Source organism: Drosophila sechellia, chromosome 3L, assembly GCF_004382195.2.
Source record: "Drosophila sechellia strain sech25 chromosome 3L, ASM438219v1, whole genome shotgun sequence".
Classification (NCBI taxonomy): domain Eukaryota; kingdom Metazoa; phylum Arthropoda; class Insecta; order Diptera; family Drosophilidae; genus Drosophila; species Drosophila sechellia.
The window spans coordinates 9,492,889-9,519,703 of NC_045951.1; the positions used below are offsets into that span (position 1 = coordinate 9,492,889).

At 42.9% G+C, this 26,815-nt stretch overlaps 1 protein-coding gene across 10 annotated transcripts; it reads right to left on the reverse strand.

The window, feature by feature from the left end:
- Positions 1–98: 98 nt before the first annotated feature.
- On the reverse strand, positions 99–26,521 carry LOC6605097 (serine-rich adhesin for platelets). Of its 10 annotated transcripts, XM_032717297.1 has the most exons (14): positions 26,224–26,520; positions 19,016–19,570; positions 16,292–16,538; positions 15,759–16,007; positions 15,437–15,680; positions 14,372–15,321; positions 13,381–14,314; positions 4,977–5,391; positions 4,190–4,357; positions 3,262–3,414; positions 3,070–3,107; positions 2,129–2,150; positions 1,832–1,840; positions 1,288–1,381 (listed from the first exon to the last, which is right to left on the reverse strand). In XM_032717297.1, exons 2-14 carry the CDS (start codon positions 19,511–19,513, stop codon positions 1,376–1,378), a joined length of 3,933 nt encoding a protein of 1,310 aa, XP_032573188.1. In that variant the 5' UTR covers positions 19,514–19,570; positions 26,224–26,520; the 3' UTR covers positions 1,288–1,375. The 10 variants fall into 10 exon arrangements, with proteins under 10 accessions (XP_032573186.1, XP_032573185.1, XP_032573193.1 ...); XM_032717298.1 differs by lacking the exon at positions 1,832–1,840; XM_002029902.2 differs by lacking the exons at positions 19,016–19,570; positions 26,224–26,520 and adding an exon at positions 17,061–17,923 and having other exon boundaries at positions 4,205–4,357.
- Positions 26,522–26,815: the final 294 nt, after the last annotated feature.

The window sequence follows — 26,815 nt, forward strand, 5'->3', positions numbered from 1 at the left end:
GCCGGTTTGGGGCGTCATCAATGGGATCTCGAGCAGAGGGCCATCCACTCAACAGCTGTGAAATGCCTCCAAATCAAACACAAACACACGCACACACGCTAGTTTATCTTTCTCTATTGATAGGTACATTCTATAACTTTAATAGTGGTTTACATACAGTATGCGTTATATAATATCGGTTATTACTTGACCATTATTGTGCTCTTGGAGAAAAAATATTCTGTTTTGCTCTTATCAATGTTGCTCCTCTTTAGCGAGATTGGACATATTAGACATATTGTACAAATTATGGGAATATTGAAACAAGAAAAACTCACTAGCTTAGACTAAAACTTAGGCAAAAACAAGTAACAATGGAAAATTAACTAGGATCTACTTTAGATTATACATATGCAAAGAGTATATAGCCCTTGTGCTAATGGGTATTATTCCGTTTGGAGGCTCTTGAAAATGCTCAGATTGGCGGTTATTAAATGTATGTTTATCTGGCTAACAAAGTTTCATTTGGAAGCCAAAACTAAGCCAGCAGAAAGACGATTAAATTTAAGTTTAACATTATATTGAAGCAATGGACATACACATATTACTTATATGGAGATATTTAAAGTACGTATGCTTAATACGAAAATATTTTACTAAACTGCTTTTCCGGGGCTCTTCTCTTGGCTAAGATGCAAATACATTGGCGCTTACAATAATTAAGATCTTGTACTAGGTCTATTTTCACAATTATGAATTCTGTGCTTCCATGTGGAGCGCCAGTCAGAAGACAAATTAGTTGTGGGTTCGATAACTGTAAACTGAAAACTGGTATCCAAATCAGACTATAGTTACGGTTGGGCTTGTCATCTTGTTGCTGTTGTACAACGGCTGATAATGGGCACTCGATCCGTTCTTGACACTCTGACAGCCATTGGGATAGCGCATCTTGACCACATTGGCATTTTGGGCCAACAAGGATGTTGATGATGAGTTGGACGACGACGATGATGATGACGAGCATAGCGAACCGGTTGATGACTTGCTCTGCAGCGGCAGTGCCTCGCCGATCAGCGTAATCCTCACCGGCTTGGAGGCGTTGCCATGCGGCGTTGGCGTGGTCGCTGTGGTATCCCAGCCGATGGAGGAGCGTCGCGTGGCATCGGGAAATGCCGCCGCCAGCTGCTGATTGTAGTTGGTCAGCGTGGTGGAGATAATGGTGTGCCGGCGGGTCTGGCTAAGAGCTGGACAGGATTTCTCCGGCTGCTGCTGCTGCTGGAGCTGCTCATGCTGGTGGTGGTTGCTCTGGTGATGACGGATTATCGTGGTGGCTGCCAGCGTGGAATCGTGCAAGTGGAGCATCGGAAAGTGCGTGGTATAACTGGTATATTCGGGCTTACTTCTGCGGACAGAGAGATGGGGATTAGTGGGCAGTTCCAGGATAATAGTTTACTTTCTAGAGAGGAACCATTAGCCTTTTTTCCATGCCAAAAAAAATTAGTAATGTTGAGAAGATGGGAAGGAAACCTATTTAAACTGCTTTTAATTTTCTACAAATTTTAAAACAAGTTTTATTTTAATATTTAGAAATATCTGTACTTGGATTTACTAAAAGATATAGTTGCTAACAGGTTGTTTTTTATTTCAACTTTTTAATTGGAATTTTAAATATATTCTAGACTGCATTGGCTTATATTTACACAAAATCCCGTTTTGGGGTAACAACTGTGCTTACTTATGATTCATGATTCATTATGATTCATGACTCATCTGAATCATCGAGGTTACATTTTTCTTTCGACCCAACCCATCTTCTCGACGTGTGGTTTATTTATTTTTTAGTTTGCATTACCTTGGGACTCTATTTAATTGCCGCATGCAATTAAAACGTTTCACAAACAGTGTTAAATTTTCAGTGACAAATTAGTAACGTTCTTAAAGCTAAGCTTAGTAACTCGGTTATCTTAGATAGATTAAAGCTTAGTTGGGTATCATTTGATGGTAGTTAGTGGATGCTTTTGGGCATTGGGTTAGTTTCTCAAGTGCACGAATTACAATTATCTATACAGTTGTAGCTTAGGTGTAGTATACATATAAGATTGATGGCACACAGCACAATGATGGCTAGGATGAAATCACAAAATAGTACCTGTTGCTCCCCAAATTGTAGTCTAAATAGCGGAATGGTTAGAGTGGAAAAAGGTGTTTGTTTCAGTGTATATGTTTGTAAATTCCATGGGAGCATTGCGAGTGGGAAAGAAAGAATTTTTCAGATGGGTTAATCGGGGCGAGATCTGGTCTATTGTTAGTTAGAGTTGAACAAAATGGTAATACCGCCTCCTGTTGCTGCCACGTTCGATGTTGAAGATTTGCAGCTTTCAGCTGCAGCTACTGCAGAATCGGCCCTAATTAGACTGCTCCAATTGCAATTTGCTGCCATTAACGTCAAGAGCCGCAAAAAGTGGCCAACTGATTTGCATGCCAGCGGAGCGTGAAGCCAGCCGAAACCGATTCCAGCAGCAACTAGCAACGGCAGCTTGCAACTTGCAACACCAACTGAACAGCAGCAACTACACGCAAAAAATCAAACTTAATTGATTTTAACTTATTCAAAAATAAAAATAAATATATTTAAGTTAATAGAATGAAATATCAATTTACTGGAAATAAAATAAAAGAAGTATCTTTTGCATTGACAGCTTGTAGATTGTTGCACATTTATAGTTAACAGTTTTAAGATTTATCAACATATGTTGCTGCGCTGCTTATCCCATTTAAAGTTAACATTATTAAATATTACTTTCTTTTGTTTACTTTGTAATAACAAGATGTTATTTAACTTCTTTCAACTTTTCCCCAAGTGCACTTGCAACATTAACGAGCTGCAACAGGCGGCAGCGTTTTGTATTAGTTTTGTTAGTTTGCGGCCAAGCAGCTGCGGTTGATGAAAAGCCCCCAAAAATTACAAGTATTACACCAAATGACCGAAACACAATAAAATGCAGTAACGAAATAATAGCGAAACAGGTAAATAATGCAGTAAGTACATATATGGCCGAAATCGAAATTGAAACATGAAAGTTTGCCTACCTGGACAAACCCTCCGCACCAATGGCAAGTGGTCGTGTCTGTGAAAGTGGAATCGGAATTGGAATTGAAATTGAAGTTGAAATTGTATTCGTAATTGTAATTGCAATTGACGATAGCCTTCGGTTAGTCAATGTTGTGCAAACACATATGATATGTATGTATATATTACACGGTGGCGTTGGCCAAACTTACCCGCTCCGTTTGGGTGGCCATGCTGATGAGCTCCTTGGCCTGATCCCCGCCAGATCCAGGTCCATGCGAAGCCTTCTGCCTCTTCTCGGCCTCCAGTTGCTCGATGAGATCGCGCTGCAGGCGAATGGTGCGATCACGATCGTCCACTTGACCCTGGATGAGCAGGCGATTGGACAGGGGAATTGGATTGGGAGGTAAGATGGAGAGGCAGAGATCAGTAAATGTCAGTTCACTCTTGTGGAGCGAGCCATGAAAGGTCACTAGTGGTTATACGTATCTAAGCCAGAGAGTGTGAAAATCATATCTATATATATATATATGTATATGCAGGTTGGCAAAATGCTAACTTGGCTTAGTTTTTGGCTTTGAAGACTGTCATGCTTTGATTAGTTTATGTAAGAGCTTCTTCTTTTGGTTTACTCAGAAGCCAATTTTTTTGTCTGAATCAAAGCATATAGTTAAACTAAACAGCTATTAACAATGTATATAAAGGAGTGTACTATTCAAAGGAGCAGATTAAATATTTAAATCTTCTGCTCCTTTGATACTAAGAAAGAAAGATCTTTTCATTTATAGGATTTTTGTATGATCTGTGTTCGGTATCAAGTAAAAGTGCAATATCAACACGAAACTATGACTGTATTTATATAAAATGTATATGTTGTATTTGAAGATAGATATACAATAAGCATGGTTATAGTATTCTCATGATTGGGTATTTAACATGCTACACGGAGTAAGATTCCGTGTATGTAATAAAGATTAAAGAACAACAGCGAGATAGTAAAAATGCGATAGAAAATTCTTGTCCTGCTTCGAATCGTATCGATATCCATCGGATCGAATTGGATCGGATCGATTTGTGAGACCCAGTTTTCGTGTTCCCCCGGCTTAACGAGCAAACGAAATGCAAAAAACGTGCAAATACCTGAAGGTAAACCACCTGTCTACGTAGATCCGATAGCTCCTGGAGCGGATCCTCCGTCGTGGACGAGGTCAGGCTGGCCAGATCGATGTCATTCAGCTGCTTGCTATCCAATCCGCAGGCGGCGAACAGCTGGACGTTGTCGTTCTCGAAGGGATTGAGCGTTTCCGTCTGGGGAGAGGCAATGAAAACCAGTAGGTTACTTTCCACTCATCACTAATCCTCCCACGCAAATATTGCCTTGGGCACAACTAAATGGAGTCAGCGACGTACCAGCTTCAAATCAAAATCTGGCTCCTTTTGGGGCTTTGGTGTGCAAGTGAATGGTGAGTGTGGATGATTATGATGGGTGTGCCATGGAAATGTGCGGAAAAGAAAAGTGCAATTTAAAGGAAAAACTATGAATGTACCTAAGCTAAGTAATTTAGATATAATAACTTAAAGATGTTATCTGTTTCTACAGGAAGTCGGGAAAGATTGAATTATAATATCTACATGAAGTAAGAAAAGATTGAAAGATAAAGATGTTATCTATATTTACATAAATTCAGGAACAATTGAAATTTACTAAAATAATTATGGCTCATTGAACAGATTTTTAATAAATCTTAGATATAAATTTTGAAAAAGAACGCATAAACTTATGTTTAAAATTAACATTTGAAAGTTATTGAGACATACTGGCATTATTTTCAGATTTTCTGTTATCATGTTGAGTGAAGTTTATTGTTTCTCCCCATTTGTTTAGCAATTTAATCATACATAATGTTTATATATAGCCCCAACATACCTCCTGGAGTATTCGCCGCAGTCGGAGCAGCTGCTTCTTGAACTGCAGCACATCCTGGATCATCGCATTGCGGAAGGACTTGTCATACAACATTAGATCGTCCGACGAGCTGTGCAGCTCTCCCCCGCACCTCTGGGTGGATGTACCGGACGCAGTGGCTCCACCACCTCCACCTCCACCTCCTGCTCCGCCACCCAATCCCAGATGCTGCTGCTGCAGGTGACGCTGACGGGGCAGGCTGGCCGTGGAGCCCGACGAGGTCCTTGAGTTGGCCGTGCTGCGCTTCCTGGCCGCCGCCGAAGCTCCGCCGCTGTGGGATGACCTCAAGCTGTTATCCGAATCGTTGCCGGCGAGCTGTTGGTCCTGCAGACGTGAGCGGTTCAGCAATCTGGTGGCACGCGCAGGCAATTGGGCGCTGAAAAAAAGTATCATCATTATTAATTAATTGAGCAGTAAAACCAATATCATAGTAATTATTTATAGGTAGTATCCAATAGAGTGCCTGTGATATGTTTCGTGGGCCTGCGGCGCACTGCTGGCCATAAAGGTGGCATAGTGGTAGTGGATGTGTCGCTGCTTGATGGTCATGGGTGAGCTGGTCCGCTGCTGGCTGCCCAGGAATCGATTCTCCGACGTCTTCAGATCCGTCCGAACCCTTCGCACTCCACTGGGCGAGCACTTGCTGGCGGAATCCGCCTCCGACATCGTCCAAGCTGACAAATCGAATATCTTTGGATTCTAGTGCCCCATGTTGTTGCTCTGCGGGAATGACACAATCGCGACATGCGCAGACCACCAACAGCTGTGTGGAGAGTTTGTAGACCAGACCCCAATACACTTGGCAAAGTCGGTATATAGTTCGATAAATCAAATGCTATATATATAATAGAACTTGTGGCTTAGTTTTCAAATGAAGCAAACTTCTAAAACTTTTCATGTAATTAATATTGTAATGTATAGAATTGTATAGAATTGGTAACATTTATTTAATTAAATGCTTTGTTAGCAATTAATTTGTCAAGTGTAAGATCAGTCTTGGGGGTGAGTTTTGCAATTATTTAGCCAGCTTCAATTAACGCGGTCGCAATGAAAGTGAAATGCCATTGATTAGGGCCTGGCCCAAGGAGTAATGCTCGGCTCCACAGTTGTCAATGGGTCATTAAGATGGTTTGGATCGCTGGGATGGGCAGGGGGGAATGGGGGATTGGGGGTCAGGTGGCGAGGTAACCTGCACGACATGAATGCTGGAAATAAATCCACAGACGCGTCTGCCTTTCAGCTGGTGAAAGTCAACTGTTGCGTGTTGCAGACGCCCAAAAAGTGCAGGGGGGGGGGGGGGGGCAAAGGGGGGATGGTGGGCAGCTCTTACACATGCGCAGTTTCAAAAGTTTCACGGCATAATTTAAACAAACTGTTGAAAACGGTAACAAAAAGCCAAACAAAAGGAAAAATCATTCAAAATTGGTTAGCTCATTCGATTATAAACGCTTGTACGAGTATGTGAGAAGGTTAATAGCTATACTGCCTTTAAAACCAGCAATTATAACTATATATTAGTTTGGTGGATCCATTACGACAATAAAAATTAATATGAGCATCCCACGGAATCTGTGAGACTTTCGTTTGCACTAACTTAATTAGCCGAGTTCACGTGGCTAACTGAAGATCCAAGAGTAATTGGCCCCCAGGGAACTGGCACAGCGCAATTTGAATATTTTGAATCGGTGAACTTTGTTTATGGCCACATTAAGATGATCGCGAATCGCACGAAATGGACTGTGAACAATTTTCAGCTCATCTAGAGCGGCGATGAAAGTACGAAAGCATCTTTTATTGTTCCGTGGAGCCCTTCTATTTTCACCGCTAGATGATGGAGTTTGTCGGCATTTTTTATGAAGGCTCTCAGCACTTTTTCATTTTAATTAAAAGCAAATTTCCCGCTGCGATGGTTTTGAATTGCATCAGGTAAGATACTATATCAAATACTATCTAATTGAAAGGAAACCGATTTATACACATATTCTAACTAAGTTTTATGACTTTTATTTATTAGTTCAACCACAATTGCTTATTGGCCTAATGCCATTAGTTTGCGTAAATTAAAAACACTTTAAATGCCAATAGCTGTTGTAGTTAATAAACAGTTTCGGTACATTTGCAAAATCAAGCAAGAGTTCAAATGAACTCACTCGTGTGTTTCCAAACAAAAAAGCAATTAAAGTGTACATTATGTCCAAATCATAAAACACACAAAATACACTTTCCAAAATCCCACACACACCAGCCACTAAATTCCACATGTTTTGTGAGTTTTGCACGCCAACTTTATGCGGTTTTTGTACTACGAGTATGAATATGAATATGAATGCAGAATTGAGGTCTGAAGAGATTCACCGAAATCAAAACAATACGAGTACTTTGCACAACTCAATTCAGCAAAACTCCACAGACGGCACTGCCGGATATTTCGAACTCTAAACAAAAAAAAATAAAGTAAAAACAAACCGATTGTCAGACGACAAAATGCCTGTCATTGCAACAAGTGCAGCAAATGGAGTTATATGTATGTTCATATAAGGAAATAACAACAGGGGAGCAGTGAAGGGGGTAACGATATATATAGACCATTAATCAACTGATTCATTTGGAGATATTGCCAATGCTGGAATATTCAATCCAAGGAAGTTTGCTGGTAAATATAAAAATTAGACTAGCAATTAAAGCTATAAATAAAACGTAAGATAATTATATAGTACCTTTGATAGCTCTTAAATACATGTGAATGTTGAAGTAACTCACTTACCACGAAATTTGTAAATAAGATCTAGATAGCTTTTCGTATACTACTTAATAACATTACGTGCTGAATATTTAAGCACATAATTCTCTTTTCTGGCGATAAGGTCTTCCACAGAACTGAGCAGCGAACCCCTGAAAATAGCCCCATGGCTACGCACCTGCTTTTCAGCTACCTTTCTACACATTTATTACAAATGTGCCTCATTTGTGGCTGCACACGCGCCACTGCCAACGGCAACTGTCGCTTGGCTAACATGGCTAACTTGGCTCAGTTGGCTCACTTGGCTAGCTGCATCAGTTAACAGTCGACATCCAACAATGACAAGTAATCATAATCATAGTCATAAAGCGATCCACGGAGCTGAGGCGTTGACATGCACTACTCGAACTTCACTTCCCAACGGTACTTATCAATTTGTGCGGCAAAACGTCATTTGTCATAGAGTCGCAGACCTTTTGGAGCTGCACATAGATGGTATGGTATGGTATGGTATGGTATGGTATGGTACCCATCCTTATATACGTACATACACATAGGAAGGGGAAGTGGAAATGGAAAGGCAGCTTCATTAGAGGCCTGAAGAGGGAGGGCGCGAGCTGCCATCCACGCAAGTAATGGTAATGGCCATAAAAAATAAAGAAATAACCAACATTCTCACACGACCGCCTCTGATGAGAATCCGGTGTGTATCTGCGCAGGGTTCTCCGTTCTCCACGCAGAGAAATACTAGATCTTGGTTGGAAGATTACCATTTAAGATCAGTTAAGGACAGTTCGTCTATTTTTGAAAGTTTAACTCACGTATGCCCTCTTTAAAAGGTCAATACTGCTGATCAAATTTATTCTAATGACAATACTTTTGGGTAATAGAACTTTCTTAAATACAGCATCTGTTTTTCCCAAGTCTTCAAACTATGAACTTGAATGCATTATCTTCAAGATGTTCAATGTTATTGAATCCCCTGTTGTTCTTAGTATAACAATTCTAGTTATTTTTTTCAAGTGTGTGAGTCGAGGATGATGATCAACGATGGTTAAGATGGGGATATGCCCAGAGTGTGTGTTTGGGACTGGGGAATTTGGAGTTGGGGAGCACTTTCGAGGCAGACAGGTAGATAGGATGGTAGGCTGGAGCAGCAGCCGAGTTATCTGTATCTGTATTTGCACTCGATGGTATGTTATGTCCGTAGTTTGTGTGGCAAACATTCTGTTGAATTATGCATGGCGATGACGATGCGATGCGATGGAGATGGGAACCCGTACTCGTATCCGTAACCAAAACCTGAACGCGTCGCAAATGCAACTGAACTTGAAGTGGCTGGAAAGACAGAAAAGGGGGCACCTCGACCCCCGAAACCCCGCATCTTGCCCCCTTTTTTTCTTCTTTATGTGCCTGATATCTGTAATTGTTACTTTTATGGCATCAAATTCCAAAAGATTTTCCAAACGTTGCCTGCATTTGCATGTGACACACTTTTTTAGCCCCATTGTGTTGGGCCTACCCCTTCCCTACAGTTTTTGTTTTACTTTTTTTTTTTGCCCCCTGGTTGCATATCGAATTACGCAAAGCTAACAGCGGAAATCATCACCCACTTTGGCTACCACTTGGCTAAGGTTTCTGGGCTTTTGGTAGCTTCTGTATGCCATTGTTAGCCCTGCCACATTCGTTAATACTTATTGTACATACTTCGGTTCTCAGCGACAGTTGAAATACAGTAACTGAAACCATCATACTCACTACACATATTGATATTGTTATCTACTGGTAGATAATAATAATAATAAAATATAGGTGACAATTCAGTAGAACTTTTCCATTACTAGGAAATACTTTGTTTATTTAGGGTCATGATATCGGAGCTCCACCGTACCTCTTTTTTACTCACTCGAATCTGCGGGTCTAGGCCAAATGCCAAAAGTATCCCAGGCAAAACGCTCGTTTCATTGACACTTGTGCCCGCGGCGTGTCTTTTGTTATGAATGCTGGTTGTTTTTCGCTGGCGTCGGCGTTGGACCGCCTATATGTATCTGAATCTGCAGCTGAATCTGTATCTGTATCCGAGTCTGTAGCTTTGGATGGGTAGGCAGTAGATGTATCTGTGGCATGGAAGAGGCAACAGTGCGTATCACTCGAGGCGACGACTGCCTGCGGTCACTGGCTCTTGCTTTTGGTTATTATAGCCTTTTTTTTTTTTGGATTTTTGGTTTTGTTTCGGTTATTAACAACGCAATTAAATGGGTCTACGCAATAACTCCCACGCGCTTTTTGAACAACGGCTCTTGCACAATTTACCAATTTACAATTGCCTTTATTGGCGGCGCTTTTTCAAACCGATATTGCTGATGGAATGATATGGGATTACGAATATAATTTATTATTTCGCACAGCTGGCCGCACAGTACTCATAAACCGCACCGAACCGCACGCTTTGAGATCTTGTTTAATACTGGAGCCGAAATCGAAGTTGGAGCCACCGCTCAAGTGGCAATGGAGTGGTATTATATGGCAATGGAACGCGACAGTGGGCTGAAAGATTTCATGTCAGCCAAAGTACGTTACTTCCTTAAAAGGAAAATAACTCAAGGGGCTAAAGAGGAAGTCGCAACCAAGAGTTTCCTGATCTTAGCAATTAAAGACAAATACAAATTGAGCTTTTAGTTACTAAATCTTTCTAAGGCTATTTACTTTTAATTTCTTCTTATTTTACGTTATTTATTTTGATATGGAAACATAAATCAATTAATTAATCGGAACTTCTTGCAAACTTTAACAATCAATAACATTTCTGTTATGAACCCCACTGTAATTGTTAGCTGTTGTTACCAATGTTCCGTTTTCCCACCGTTTCCGCCAGCAACAACAGCACCAGCAACATCAACTAGCAATATTAGCAACATCGCCGCCTGCAATAGCAACATGAGCGAGTGTTAAGAATGTTGCTGGTGGGCCGAAAGAGTTGACCGTGTGGGTATGGGCCGCTTTTGTTAATGTTCTTAGAGTGTGTGGCACAGCCGTTAGACGATGTTAGCTGAATGAAAAATGTAGAAAGAAAGGAAGGAGGCAGAGCAACAGCGGCATCAGCAGCCATAATATTTATGCGCCCGGTATCTCTAGATTGGGGATCACAATGGGGCTCTTGTTGCATCCGCGTGAGCGGATTGACTGAGAGGCCATAATAACTCAGATTGAGTGGGCTTATTCAGCACTTTCTTGGATGCTGGAAGGGCAGGGAGCAGGCGATGGAGGTAATGACTCATGCACTGGCCAAGCGGCTAAGCCAGTCTCAAGGTTAATCCACAAGTGCGGTTTTGCATGTGATTGGTTTGTTGTTTTTTTTTTTTTATCTGCAAGTATCTGCAGCTGGCTACTTCGAAATTGGCCTTCTAATGTCGGCTGGAGACTGAAGTAAAAGGAAAGCCAATGTCCCGACGCAGGCGCATCTATTGGATCCATCGAGTGACAGGTTAAACCGCAGCCACACATTTAGCCATGGCCAGCGGCGTTTTGCAGTTATTTGGCTGTTGGCTGCGAAACAGGTTCACATACCACATACACACATATACATATTAACCAGCCTTTTAGCCAGACAATTGATTTTTCCTAGCAATAAAGTTTTTCCCAACTTTTGGTTAGAGCCAGAAAACAACTCCATCGATGTGGATGTCGTGCCGTTGCCGGTTGTTGTTGCTGGAATTGCTGTTTTTTGCTGTTTGCTGTTGTGACTGTTGCGCTGGTTCGTTGCCATGACAAAAGAATGCGGCACTCGCCATCAAGTCTCTGGCCAAAGTCAAAATGTTATCTTAACTACGACCACGATTTGGCCAGAAAGCCAAGACCCAGTCTGGAGCTCGCATAGATGGAGACGGGAACGCCACACGGAGAACAAAAAGTTAACAATAGCTCTTTGAACTAAAAATAGCTGATTCGTTTAGCTTTGAATTGAAAACAATCTTAGACATTGACATATAGTTTAAACTAACTTAACTAACTTTGGATTATTAAGAGAAGAAAATTAAATAGAAGAAAAATATTAAAAGAAAAAGTTGTGCGTGGTATAGAAGGTATGCATACAATGTATTAATGTATGTATTAATGCTTCGTGCATGCAACAATATTTATATTTTAATAGATTTAATATTTTGCCAGTGCAGTGAAATGGGAATGTGGTGATGGGGGGGAGGCATAGACAATTGGAAATGCCAAGTGCCGTTGCCGTTTGGTCGCGTCTTTGGCTTCGCCCAGAATGCACCAGGCCCACGAAGAGTTGCAGTTGTTGCAGTTGCTGGCTGCAGCACTTTTTGGCCCATAAACATGCCCCAATGGATAGCCCCTTCTCTTTCTGGTAGCCGGCGCTAAAACACGGCAATTGGAACCAACAACGGTACGGAAACTGCAATGGGAATGTCGAGTGGGATGATGGAGACGCCAACGGAGCAGCGTAACCTTTGGCAACTTCAGCAAACATAAAGGCGAACCTGTGAGTTCCAACCTGTCCTTTTTCCCACTGATGTCTGTCTAATTTTGGGCTAATTTCAATTTCCATTTCGATTTCCATTTACCCTTAAAATAAAAGGGGGCAGTCCCCAAGGGGGGAAGGGGGGATAAGGGCGTGCCATGCCAAAGCTGTGAGCTGGCCAAAGTAAATTGCATTTGATTAACCCCAGAGTGCCCTTTTGGCAAACACATCCGAGTAGACAAACAGGCAAACACGTCGGATTCGCTCTCTGTTTGTTTTGGTCGTTAAATCAATGGTTGAATGTTTCTGGATTTGCATGTTAAATTACATTAACACCAGGTTGGAGCAGGTGATTTAATGGTTACTATATTTTTAAAAGTGTAGGAAGTTTCTACTTATATACTTGCATATTTATTTAATTGATTTAATGGAATTTAAAACGAAAAAAGTTATTGTAAAATTTGAAACTATTTTTAAGATTTCTTTTAATTTTGATTTAATTTATGTGCTACTTCGAAGTTAGTCGTATATCTCTGCCTTTCTAGGGCTAACTTGAGTAATCACTTACCGGCCGGCGGAAATTTGTCGGGCAGCCAAAAAGAGAGAGGCAACCTGCGCTAAAAAAGGGGAGAGGCTGCTGATTGATTTGCAGCACCTCGAGTGAAATTGTGTTGGGAGGGGAGGAGGGGGAACTACCGGGAAAATGCACTTAATAATATTCCAACATTCGCTGGCCAACTGCCAACTGAAGAGCTAATAAAACCAAATCAAAGGCAATTCAAAGCGATACCGCCAGCGCATTTCTGACCCGATGCAGCCAATTCAATTAGCTTTGCATAGGCAGGGGAAAATGGAAATTATTCCAAAAAACTGAAATGCTTTTATCAGATAGAAATTCGGTGTGGCAGGATTGGTTTCTGAGAGCGTGAAACCACATTTTCAGGTCAATTTGTAGTTCAGATACTGAGTTACGAGAGGTCATTTGAAATATATATTATATGGTATAAACTCTCGACCTTTTTGACCCATTTCTCGAAATGGTTCACTTCGAACATTTTAAGATGCACTTTAGGTTTGATTACTCCTTGATTAATGAAGTAATCCCAATATAGAACCATTCTAGCTATTAAACTTAAGTCAGAACTCACCTAATCCTCTCCCTTGGTCCTCCGCGCTGCCTCCTTCCTCGCAGCAAAGTATTGAGCTCCTTCATCACATCACTGCCCCTGCGCTCCAACTCGGATAGAAGTTCCGCCTCAGTTTCCGCCTGCATGGGATCGATTTCCTGACCACCAATCTTGTGAAGATCCGAGCCACTGCGACTGCGTCCCGTTGAATTGGCCATGTGATCGATGGAGTCCACGCTGCTGTTCATATCGAAGTCCATCATCAGGTCATCGGAGCAAATGGATTCGCAGGGCGATAGAGTATCCAAGGATTCGGCTCGATCCATAACTGCCTTTCGCACCGCTGCCGGAGTCCGCAAACTCAACTCGATGGCCTGCTGCAAAGCGGTACGTGCCTTCGACTGACTCTTCAAGGATCTCAGGGATCCTGTTTGCGTGTGGGTGAGGGTTTCCATCAATGTGGGCGTATCGGTGGCCACCTCATGGGCCTCACTGTTGCACAGCAGAGCTGGCTGATCGGCAATCTCATCATCTATGAGATTTCCACAATCCGAACCCAAAGAAAGGGAATGAGATGCATGAGTGGGAGTGCCGGGTGAAATGGGACTTCGTCCACCTGGAGGATCCAGATCCAGTTCTAGAACCGGTGAAATATCATCTATGTCGATGTCATCGATATCCTTCTGCTGACGCTCCTCATTGAGCTTGTGCTTTTGCAACTTGCCACCCGCCTCCTCGGAATCCTCGGTGCTGCTGACCAAACTATCTGTGGGCGATGTCTCATCATCCAACAGGAGGCAACTACTACTGGCCAGAGCCAGCTCGGCAAACTTGGATTCATTAAGAGCATTGTTGAAGGAGCGCGGACGCGAGGTGCCTGCCTCCCGATTGTCCACCAGGTGGAGATTGAGCAGGGACTCCTGACCCACTTTGGGTGGAGTTTCCGTCATTGAAGCTGGTAAGGATTAAAGGTTATTCAAAAATAAAGCCAAGAACCAAACGAAACACTTACAGATTGTGCTAAACTGCATGTCAGTGTTGATCAGACTGATCTCATCCAGGCCCAAGGACATGTCCTCCTCCTTGTCATTATCGCGTGGATTTTCGGGGGCATGGGTGTCGCTACTGATGCTCATGCTCATGCTGCTGCAATCCTGGGCGGCCAGAGATTCACCCGCCTGGTGACGCCAAGTGGAGGCCACTGACGATTGGCTCTGATGTTTGGCACTCTTTTCGGAGGTGGACGAATCCAAGTAAAGTTTCTCTTCATCCACACTCTCGCTTTCATCGGAGCCGCTGGTCTTGGGTTTTTCCGATTCCTGCTGATCCTGGGAACCTGGAGTTTCCGCCTGACGTCGCTCGTAAGACTCCCGACTCAACACCGTATTGGATCGCACCAAGCCCAGTAATGGCAGTGGAATACTCTGACTGCCATCAGTGGGTAACTTTGGCAATGCCAACGGTTCCACAAACGAGTTGGACTCACTGGATGGCGGATCATCCGCATCGCGCACCTCAAAAGTGTGCCGTCCACTCATCACCATCTTCAGGTTTCTTGGCCTGCTTCGACTCCGCTTGGAACCCACCGAGCTGCCCGAACTGCTGTCCAAAGCCATGTCCATGCTGGCTATCCCAGAATCGGCGCTAATCTCCCTGCTTCCCGAGAATCCTCGTCGCGTGGAGTTATTCGTTAGCTGCTTCACGCTCTTCTGGTCAAGATGACGCGACTGTGGTTGGACATGGACTGAAGTCAAAGGATGTTGCCTGGAACTGGTCGAAATGTCCTTGGCCCTGGCACCTGTCGAATGGGCGGGCACGGGTGACTGCACACTGCTGCTGGGCGTGGTTGGTGTGGTGGCTGTCAAACTGATGGCCACCGGGTACTCCGGCCTGGGCAGGCTCACTGTCTGCAGGGTGAACTTGGCATAGCTGGCTGGAGTGGGTCGCGGTGTGGGGCGAACTCTGGAAAAGTACAGAAAATTGGTTTATTCTCCTTACATAGGCTTCCAGTTACTTTTTTTTTGTTTTCTAGAATCATTCGAATATATGAGGTATATCCTGTATCCGGGTTACTCACATGACATTGGCATGCATGCTGGCCAGGTTGTTGTAGTTATATCTCGGCTGCATGGCTCTCGATCCCGTTCCCGATCCGGATCCGGAACCCGACGTTTCGTCCGCGATCTCGCCGAAGAACTGACGCCGCTGGTACTCGATGGTGGTGTTCTGATTCAGGTTGAACGTCAGCGTCTTGGGCTGGGCTATTTTGGGCTCCCCATCGCCGGATCGTCCGGCGTGTGCGCTCTTGGAGCGGCGTTTCACTGCGGAAAAATCGAATGTAGTTTCGTATTTGATTGGATGAAAGTTCTATTTTATTTTTGCAACCAGCAGATACTCACAATTGCTCACCAACACCGGACCATTCTCCGCTCCACGTCCATTATTATTGTTATTGTTGTTGTTGATATTGTTCTGGGCATTGGCCATCGATTCCGATTCGGAATCTTCACTGGGCGCAGTGAAGCCTGCAGAGGAGGGGCGTGGCACCGCCCCACGATAACCGAAACGTCCGCCGGCCGCACCTGTCGCCAAAGTCCCAGCTTTCTGGACAGCGGCGGCGCCTACTTTCTCGAAGTGAATGGGAACAGCTGGTGCAAGGAAGAGGAGTAGAAAGGAGACGATTCCGATGAATTGTTGGCATGTCAACCCATTGTTAAATTGTCCAAATTGTCGCCAAATTAAAAAGACATAATGCTTGGTCGCTTTTTTTTGTCATTTAACAAGGCCTTAGCTTCTACACTTTCCCCAATTAGAGAAAATAAACCAAATGCTCTTTTATAAAATAAGGGTGGCTAAGTCACAATGGTATTTAACCACCCGGTTAGTAATATGTGCAATTATTATTACCAAGAAAATGGTGCACGCCACCCACCTGCATTTCCGTTGTCATCCTTTGTGTCTGTGCGAGTTGCGCTTTTGTCGCCGCCTTCCAGGAGTTTCTTGAACTTCTTGGGCGTCCCATTGAGCTTTTTGCGGAAGCCAAAGGACATGGCGGTGCCTTTGGTGTGCACCGTCTGATTCTGTTCCATCGCCTCCGTGGGATTGCCATTACTATTTCCGTTGCCATTGTGCTGGCGGCGACCCGACTTGCTGCCCTGCTTCTTGCTCTCCGCCTGTCCCTGGGAACACGGAAAAAATGGAGGAGGCAAAGGGGTTAGAGGAAAAGCGATTAGGATGAAAGCGAAACACATTTGCAAATCGGGTCAGCACAGATGAGAGGCACATGGAAACAAAGGAGCCTCGAGGACTTCCCTAACAAGAGATAACACACAATAGCATACACAACTATTAGCTAACTACATGAGTCACTCGGTTCTACGAACAATAACTACATATCTGCGAGATACTTTTCATGGAATCATGATTATTATCAATATGGTAGCCTATATACGAGATGTATTTGAATGGCTTGTATCGAGAAATACGAGAATTTACGTAGGATTCACTTAATTTAACTTGGCAATCAAATTTAACACAATAGTTATACGAAGACAGAAAGAAACTTTAACGAGATACTTTATCCGAAACAAGGAACTATCTATGAGATATTATTGCGATGTGTGTGTTTTTCTAAAAAGCCAATTTTTCTACATAACTAATCTCCGAATGGCTATTCAAAATTGTATATTTTCTTGCGGTACCATGATGACTGCCTCGACTTCCGCGTCGTTGGCTGCGTCCTCCTCGACTGATGATTTGTGAAGGTCCTGCTCGAGGAGTGCTTCCTTATCATCGATGTTCGGCTCTTTGTAGTCACAAAGTGCCTGCTCCTGATCCGAATTTTCCGCGCTCGGCTCGGCGACCCCCTCGTTCAGCTGCTGCGATGCGAGTTTTCCTAGTGAGACGACGACTGGGTTGTCGCATTCATCCATTTTGCGTGTTGTCGGCGAAGGAACTCGCTTTTCCGGCGAGCCTCCGTCCGTTTGCTGCGCCCCCGCGGAGTCGTCTTGATCCTGGTACAGTATAGGTCCACTCTAGGATGCACTGGTTCGGCTATGTTCATGACACGGCCACCACGGCGCACACATTACGCCATTTATAATTGCACTTGATCCGCACACACAGATACACAACGAGTACCTGCCAGTGGTACACCCACACGGGGGTCCTTGAAAATCCAAACGGTTTGCTGGAAAAATCTTTCGCAGATTGCTCGCACTTTTCAACGCCTCACGTTATGCAAACGTTTTTCGCAATTGAATGACACGTTTCTATTTGCTATTGTTTTCCTGATTTTGTTGTTAGTTTTGCTGTTTTTTTTTTTCTATATAGTTTTGCTGAGGTTTTTTCTGCTGCGGCAGAGTGGCGACGAATTTTCACTTGCGAAAGCACGGCAAACGGAAAATTGAATGGCGAGCTGAAAATTCTCACGGAGCAATTGGGTTTCCCTACGTTCTTGTGGTGGGTCTGGTCGTTATACTCTTTTCAGCTTGACCACAGGGGGTGAAAATGGAAAATAGACAGAGAGTCGGAGAGAGTTTCCCAGTGTTCGCTCATGCGCGGAGAAAGGAAAAACAAGTGGCTGTTCGCAGAAAATCGTCGAAAATCGGGGGTGGTTTACTATAGCGCCACCTAGCGGCTGATATAGTGCTTAGTCGGGAACAGAACCAAAATTTATGTACAAGAGATACTGTAATGACACTTTTACAATTCCTAAAATATTAAACATAGAAAACAATTACAAAACTCGTTCAGAATTTTTTAGAAAAAGGTATAATTTAACCTTAAATAGTAATCCTTTTCAGTAAACAAATATGGTAAATACAGCGTTGAATACAGCACATGTTATCAATTAAGTGCATAAGGATAATATGTCTTTACATTTAATATTTTAAATTGTGACAATGTTGTTTAGGCTTGATTTTCCTTTCTTTCATACGTGTATTTAGTGAATCATGTAAAATTCAGGTGTAATAAGCCCCCTGAGACATTAGCGAAGTAAAATAAAATTTGGTTAAGGTCAATTGCTGATGGGAAGGAAGGGATAAAGTGCTTCGTTTAAGTATGAAAGATGATATGTGGCGAGGGGGCCATTTCTGACAGCCATTTCCTCCTCTCTCACCTACTAGCTTGTTTATGTTAAATTACCTTGTAATAAGCCTTGGGAGAAAAGGAATATGAATATGTAAGCCAAAAATTCGAAGGGAAAGGCGGTGGCAAGTGTTTCGAGAAAGTGAATCGAGGCCTTGGGTTGTTAAACCTAAATGTCCTCATTACATTGAGTTTTATATATGCATACAAAATGTACTGACTCCTTATAATTGAGTTTGTTACATGTTTAGTCAGAAAATAGGTAGATAAAGTTATATATTAAGCAAAACTTTTAGTAGTGAATATTTTCTTTACACTACCATTTGAGTTTGGATTTCGTTATGTTTATTTTAGAACATCCCACAGCAATCCTATTTCACTTTCGTCCCGAAACAATGGCTATCGAGACTGACAATAGTCTGGCAGCAGAATAGATTGTTGACCCACAATCGGTGGCACCACCTTTTCGCCAGAATCAACTTTTGCCGCCCGGAGCACGCAACTCATTGATGGTGCTTCGCCAGAAGCCTCAAGTGAGTTGTAAACATTTATCAATATTACTCACCAACGCCAGCCAGCCGTTGTTCTCGACGGGTAATTGAGGTTCTGGCCTGATTCGGGACTGATTCAGGATGTGGTTGGCCGCGGAGGTGGTGGCTGCATGCTCCTCGATGACCTGCAGCAGTTCGTGCAGCAGGAATTCCTGGCAAGTGGAGTACTCCGGTTCGCTGGCTGATGTCACTGGTTCCGCTGGGGCGATGGCGGCATCATTGTAAAGGGACTCGATGTGCAACACGGCCTGCTCCAGCTCCTGCTCCCGCTGTTGCTGCTGCTCCGGTTGCCTTTGCCGGCTTATAGTGTAATAAAAGGGTTCCTCCTCCTGCTGGGAGGTTGGCCCGGCTGCAATGTATTCATTACTCCCTGTCAACCGTTGCCAGATTTTGTGTGCCTGGGCCAAATCTTCGTGGGACAGTGCGATTGTCAATACAGATTGATGATGCTGCGCGCCTGGGGATGCGAGTTCGTGGAGCGGAGCCGACTGCCGGGAGACACACTTGCCCATGGCATCTTTTGTGGTCTTGTGCTCCTCCTGCTTCGCGAAATTCTCCTTCTCTTCGAACTGCAAAAAGAAAAAATAACAACATAATATTACCAAAATGCGTCAGCGATTTGGGGCTTCTCAAGTCGTAATAACTTCTGTCATTTCCTTATCATACTGACAATTGAATAATGAAAAACAATAGCTCTTGCTTAAATGGGTCAAAGATTGAAGTAAAATGTCAATCAAATCAATAGAAACCCTTTATGTTTCTGAAGTGTACGATTTAAAGGTTTATTATTATGTTATATTTTAGATACAATATCTTTCCTTTAAGGTATACTATTGAATTGGATGAAATTGCATGAAAATTCAATAAAAGACTTGGTTTTTTTTCCACATAGAAATGAGTTCATGAGAAGATTCAAATGAGTAGGTTGGTCATAAGAATCTCCCCGCACGGCATATTGATATGCTGTGAGCTTGTCTGGCTTGCGGTTGGCGTGCTGGTAATGATACACCTGTACCGCCAAGCCACCAAACAACACCCCCCACAACTGCCCCAACGAAACCCCAAACCCAATAACAAACCGGTGCCCCGAACACCAAACCCCTTGGGCTAGTCCATTGCCATTGCATTATGCCGCGCTGCACGTTTTTTATTAAATTTTATTAGAGTGCCGCACATGCACAACACGGACGAGTGGGAACGGACGAACCCCAGGATCCGGGATCCGGGCACGGACCCAAACTTCTTTCATACCTCCGAATGCACTGTGCGAATGAGGGGAGTAAAACATAGGGACGGTTAACAGAGGGAAAAGGCATACGTATTCACGCAAATGCAGGCAGCCTTTGGGAAAACTGAAGACCTGGGCTGCAAGCAGGGATCTCACCAACCCCCTACCCCCTGGTTATCCTCTTCCTCGTGTTTATCCTGGTCCTCATCCTGGAGCTACTGCTCCGTAGCTTTATGGCGTATTTGCCGCATAACAAAATTTACACCCACCGGGAGCCGTCGACGCGTCGGTGCACTCAATGGGGCTGCCCTTTGTGCCTTTGGTCCTTCGCGCCGGTTCGAGCCATATCCACTAGGTCGCCGGCTTCGCCACCACTCGATAACACCATTTGTTCAATAATGAATTTAAGCAGGAAATGCATTTTGCCAATGCCATCTGAGTGACAGGGCTTATTTGGTAGGTAAATATATTTTACGTGCGAATGGACTTCGCCTCTATGGCTTCGTCATAAAAGTAGTTCTTTAAGAAATCCATGACCAAAACAATCATCATCATCACGTGACCCGGGGGACATACTTATATGTATATATAGAGCGATGTTTTTGGATGTTAAATGCATTTACTCAAAGTAAATTTAAGTTTATTGTTTACTTAAACAGAATTTATGAAACCTTATAATACAAAAGGTTTTACTGAATAGAAAAATTGAAGTGAAGTTAGCTAATAACATAAAAAAGAACTCAAAAGAAAAAAGAGAGATATTTTTTACGAAATCTCCATTTGGTAGAGTATTCCATCTGCTGTGTTTTACAACATTTTTAGTCGATCCAGCTGTGTTTATGCCTGCTTATGTCGTTTGGCTTACTTACATTTGCCACGGCTTTGTGCTGCATAAATTTTCAGTGCCACGCCTCCCTCCCCCGCCAAAAACGCCCACCTCCAACCCCAACCAACTGAAAGCAACGTGGCTCTTTTGTGCTAACTGCCAACTTTTATTTGCTGCCTTTTCACATAATGAGGCAATTTTGCAGTTTGTTTTGTGCGAGTTTTCACTTGTTACTCTTCCATTTAATAAGCCAAAGGCAAAGGAAAAGGAAAATCAGGTGCTGTTAGCTTGTAACTGTTTTGGTTTTGGTTACGCTCCTAATGCAACATTTTGTATGCGCGAGGGATAAATCCCGACGAGACGAGATCCACAAGATATTGGACGCATATGCAAATGGCTGCAGCGCAGGTAATTATGCTCATAAATAACTCCGATTGTTGGCCAAATAGACTGCAGCGAGCGACCTCAAGTAATGCCCAAGATTGGCCAAATGGGTTGGCATTTTCCCTTCTGGGTCGCAAGGATATCCTGCGGATGTGCCATCGGTTTCGCCTACCCTACTCCTCACACCGCTCGCCCCACCAGCAGGCGTGGCTCATGCATAAGCATAACCATTGCCCATTTCGAATCGATGTGGCATGCAACAGCTGCTCGCTTACAACACTTCGGTTCGCAATGGTCCATGCATTTTAATTGTGCAACCAGGCAACGAAAAAATACACGGAGTGGAATGGTGGTGGATCACAAGAAAGGGGATTACGAGCTCCTTGGCGGGGATTAAGGTGCGGCTTTGCTTTAAAAAATTAAGAATTATTGGTGTCAAAGAGATGTGGTACTAAAAACTATAATAAAATGAAGTGAAGGGGTCAAAGAATTTAAATTTAAGCCTTTCATTTAATTAAAAACTGAGTACGCATTACGCCAAAGGACATTGCAAGAATTAAACTATTTACATTCGCCAAATGTCCTTTGTTTTGTGGCGCTTCCTTAAAACCCAATTTGTAAAAGTGTGTAAGGACTTGGAATGGTATGTTTGGTGGCAACATGCGTTGCAAATGGGAAGAGAAAGGGAGGATCTTCTATCCAGTAAGTTCCGCTGGCGGGGGCAAAGTTTTGTGCCATGATTAAAACGAAACCTCACCAAAGTTGCCACCGCTGACAATTTTAATGCAAACAAAAACTTGCTTTTCTCTTTATTCCTTTCTTTTTTCTGTGCAACGCTGACAGCGGCAAACAAGAAGAAGGCCAACTTATTTTAGCATGCAACGCTCTTTTTTGCCACGCCCCGCCTGTCGGCCCGCCCCCTTTTCCACGCCATTAATGCAAATTGACGCGGATACAAGTCGCTACAGGTGCCAGATACGTTCAGGAAGTTCGTCCTGTCGTTCTGACGTCCATTCGTCCTTTTGTCCTGTTGGCCTCCTGGTCACCGTAAAACTTCTGGCAATTCACGCGGACATTTGCGGCTTTTCTGCCGCCGAAAGCAATTGCATTTTGGTAATTGAACAAGTCAACGCTTAATTACAACGCACTACAGTAAAACACTATAACTGTCTGCGGCATTGGAGGCAAAATCCAGCTGGCAATTTTGCATTCAACAGCGGCGAAGGCGAAATAATTTCCATTTGAAATGCGCAAAAATGAGCAATTTTCATTCAACCCTTTTTTGAGCGACCGCCAACTCTTGTTTTCGCCAGTTTTTGTGTGAAACGTTTTAATTGACGGCTCATTTTGTCTGCTGGCAAACATTTCAATGGAAATCAGGAGCGTAGTTCAAGCCAAAATGTATGCCGAAAAATTGGTTTAAAAATTGGAAAATTCGAAGGAAATTGTTATGCTTAAAATGGTTTCGCTGCGTCTTTTCTCATCGAAAAGACAATTTATTTATTTCATTTTATTTAAGAACCAAAAAAGTTGTGCATGCAACGCTCACCGCCAAACGAACAATTCAGCAATTTATCGACCGAGCAAGTGGAAAAAAAAAGAAAAGCACGCAGTGAAAATGACTTAAAGCAATACCAGGGGACAGTGGATTGTTAAAAACTGATCTATATGCTTGGTTATTGAGCAACTTTGGCTGCGGCTGTCGATGGCTCAAAAGCCTTCAGCGGAAAAATGTATGGCCGAAACCAAAGCAAACATAGCGAAGGAGGAGCGGCAGTAGACACTTGATAGGTTTTTTGCGAACAACCCCAGCCCCCTTTTAACCCCCCTTTGCCCATTCACTATTGGCCATAAATCAATTTTTCAAAAATGACACTGGGAAATGGAAAAAGTAAGCTCAAAGCTGGGCGAATATTGAAAGCGTCCGCTTGCCTCGATATAAACCGATACTCTCCCATGAATTGTCAAACGTAGAAAATATATGCATGCATACATCTATATAGCTCGCACATAAATATATGTATATATATATACATATATGCATAGGAATATGTATTAATAAAAAATGTATGTTTGGTCGTAGCATTTTTTGGGCATCCTAGAAGCTCTGGTATTTTTTATGCTAGCGCCTGTCGGTTACGTTTCGTTACGTTTTTCTTTTTTTTTTCTATTTTCATTTCTTTTTTCGGGCTTTGCAAATCTTTGCAGCTGGCGTTGAAAGTTTGTCATCATAAATTTTAATATTATTTTCGCAGCGAGCATGCAACAGGAGTTGGAGCAAAGGAAGCGTTTGCCAATGCAAAACTTGCCAAAGAAGCGGAATCCATAGTTCGGCAAGTGGGGAAATAAGCACATTAATGGGAAAGAAGGGCACTGAGCCCCCATTCGTTGCCCCTTTGGAAATTTTCAAAAACCCCGTGCTGCACACGCGGCGTATGCGCAATGCAGCAGGAGCGAGTGATTCGAAAAATTTGGAGAACAGGGCGCTAGGCAACATCTGGTTCTGGCCCCATCCGGAAGCCCATATTCCCCAGCATGTGTGAACCGAATGTTGATGAGTGCCACATAGTGAATGCATATGAATGAATTACAGCCGAACATCAGCCCCCCTTGCTCTACACTTTTTAGCCTGGTTTTGGCCTTTGAAAGGCGGCTGAATGCAGCTGGCTGGCTTTGGCGGCATGAATTGCGTGCAAAAGATTGTTTTGCATAGATGAGTGAAATCACCGGGCACATTTATTGAGCCACTGTGCTGTACCTGGATGACATCGGGCGGAATTGACATTGATTGGTCCTGAATCCTGAGCCTCAAAGGACTAATGACAAAGAATCAAGGGGGGATCAATTATTCTAGTATTCTCGATGGGCTTGAATTCGTTGGATTGACGCAATCCGTTCTTCGCTCAATGCATTCGCTATAAAAAAAGTAATGAAAGGCGAAGGTTTTTAACAATAAATTATATTCTATTCTAGAGGGAATCAAAAAACTTTAAAAAATTTAAACAAATTCATAATCAATATTTAATTTAATTTACGATTTTTGATGTCCAAGAACATTTTGTTTTGAGTTTGGAAAAATTTGATAGTTTATTGTTCCACATTGGAAAGGGCTAGAAAAGTGTTTATTACTTAGTATTTTTCTTTTAAAAATTTGAAATGATCTTAATTAAGCCAGAAATATATAGTAGTGCACAGTTTCATTTAAATAAATGCAATGCTGAAGTCTAATCAGTCACCGATCATTAAATATTATTGCAGAATGTTTCGTGAGCGTAAAACGCTGGAAGGCCTTTCGTTTAAATTAATTAAATTCTCTGCACATTCGAAAATTGCCTGCTAGTATGCTAATAATTAGCTTGGCTCCTATATGCATATGATTTTATGCCTTTAGATTTCGGGGACTGATTACCGGACATTGGCAACTGACTGCTGGACTTTATTTGATATTCACCGAAAATTGTTCGAGCAAACTTGAATCAGCAGCGAGTAGAAGATGGCCTGCAGGCGACTAAAGACTTTCGAAATAAGGCGATACGTGAACTGAATATGAGAAGCCAAAGGTTTAAGCCTTTAAGTGATGTGGCAAGGTCGTTGGTGTGGGTGGAAAGTTTTGGATGGGATTATGGTGAGTGTTTTGGTAGGGGGTTGAAGTTGTGGGTTGAACAGAGTTGAGGATAAGTTCGTCTTGGGCTTATTTGCATGCAGTGATTAAGTGACCGGGTCATAAATGCAGTCTGGCAATGGGCATTTTGGCCATTTCAAGCATTTCGAGCATTTCCACTCATATCCAAGGCAACCAAAATGCTCGCCACTTAATTATTATTTAGTCTTTATTAACATGGCTTACAGCTTTTGCTGTCCTCTCGCTCCCGATTAAAGCCATCAACAGAGCGTGCAGTTTGTATTTCATTGCGTTGTTGGTGGGGTTCGGTTTTTTGGTGGTACAATGGGCTTTAATTCGAGGCCCGGTAATTGCAAATTGTTGCCTTTGCCGTCGTCTTCGCCTGCGTTTGTTTGTCAATTTGCGTACTTAAAAAACTCTTTTTATATAAACACAGAGCGACGAAGACGACGCACATACAACAACTCATCGTCAGTGTAACGAGCCATATGTGTTGTGCACATAATAATTACGCAATTGGCAGGAATCCCCCTTCTGCCATTTGGGCCCGGTTAAGTTCGTCTTTCGAGAGACGAGTGTGAGTGTCATCAAATTAGTTTTAATTATACATTATATTCGTTTTGCACACATTTTGGCATTAGCAGGAAGCTAGCGCAGTGGGCGCACGGTTCGTATGCTTGATATTTGCCATGGCAATCGATTTGTATGCCCAGAAGCACTCCGCCAGTTGTTCTTGTTTAAACAATTATGCCACGCTCATTGACTTTGCGCCCAGGCCCATGGGCCAACAAGAAGCATGTGCGGATTTGTGGTGGCTCGAATCTGTTACCAGATATCTAATATGCATGCACCACCATTCGAGAGGAACACGAAAGTATTCAAGTGAATGGTAACTGCACAGCTAAAAAAATGGGGCATCGATGAGGAATTTCATTCGCTTATCTTTGCATTGACCCACTCCGCTTATAATAGAAATTTACCTCACAAATAAGAAAATAGCCCACTGTTTGAATGGAAATACTGAATTCGCGCGCTATTTCCAGTGTACTTTTGTACATCGATAGCTTAGTTTCGCTGTGTGTTTTTGGGTTAGTTAGAGTGTCAGTTTCAGCCGCAGATTTGTCTCGGCATGCAAATTGCCATTTTTCACCCGCAGACCCACCTTTGCCTTATCTTATCGCTGTGCACACATACATATATGTGTTTTGGAGCCCGTGGAGCTCGTAATTAAATTGAAATTCTCGAGAGCACTTTGTAGTATTGCGGGGCACTTGATTTGACACTTTGGCACAGTATTAGTTAACTACCACCTGTTGGTTTTCTTTGTTACTTCACAGCGCGACCTTGAATTTTGCGATTAGTTTTTCCCTTTTTTTCTGGTCATAACTACACTGCCAGTCATGAGAGTCGCGTCATATTTGCTGTTGTTATTAATAGCCAAAAGCGTCGAAAGCGACTGACTGCGGACTACGCACAAGACTCGAGACCGAGACCCGAGCAGCCAAGAATCTAAATCTACAAAGCTGCGATCGTTAGAAAAGCTCGCTCTCTTACCAACCAACCAACCAGCTGGGCTTTCAGCTCCACAGTTTCTGGTGCTGAGAGAAAAACAAAGTGAATAAATTGTGATTCACAGACCATTGTTTATGCGTTCAGGAAAATACTTACTATTAGCCATAAAGCCATATAAGTAAGCACCGAAATATATGTTTCAATTAAACTCCCTTATAAGGGAAATCCTTGCTCTTTTTAAT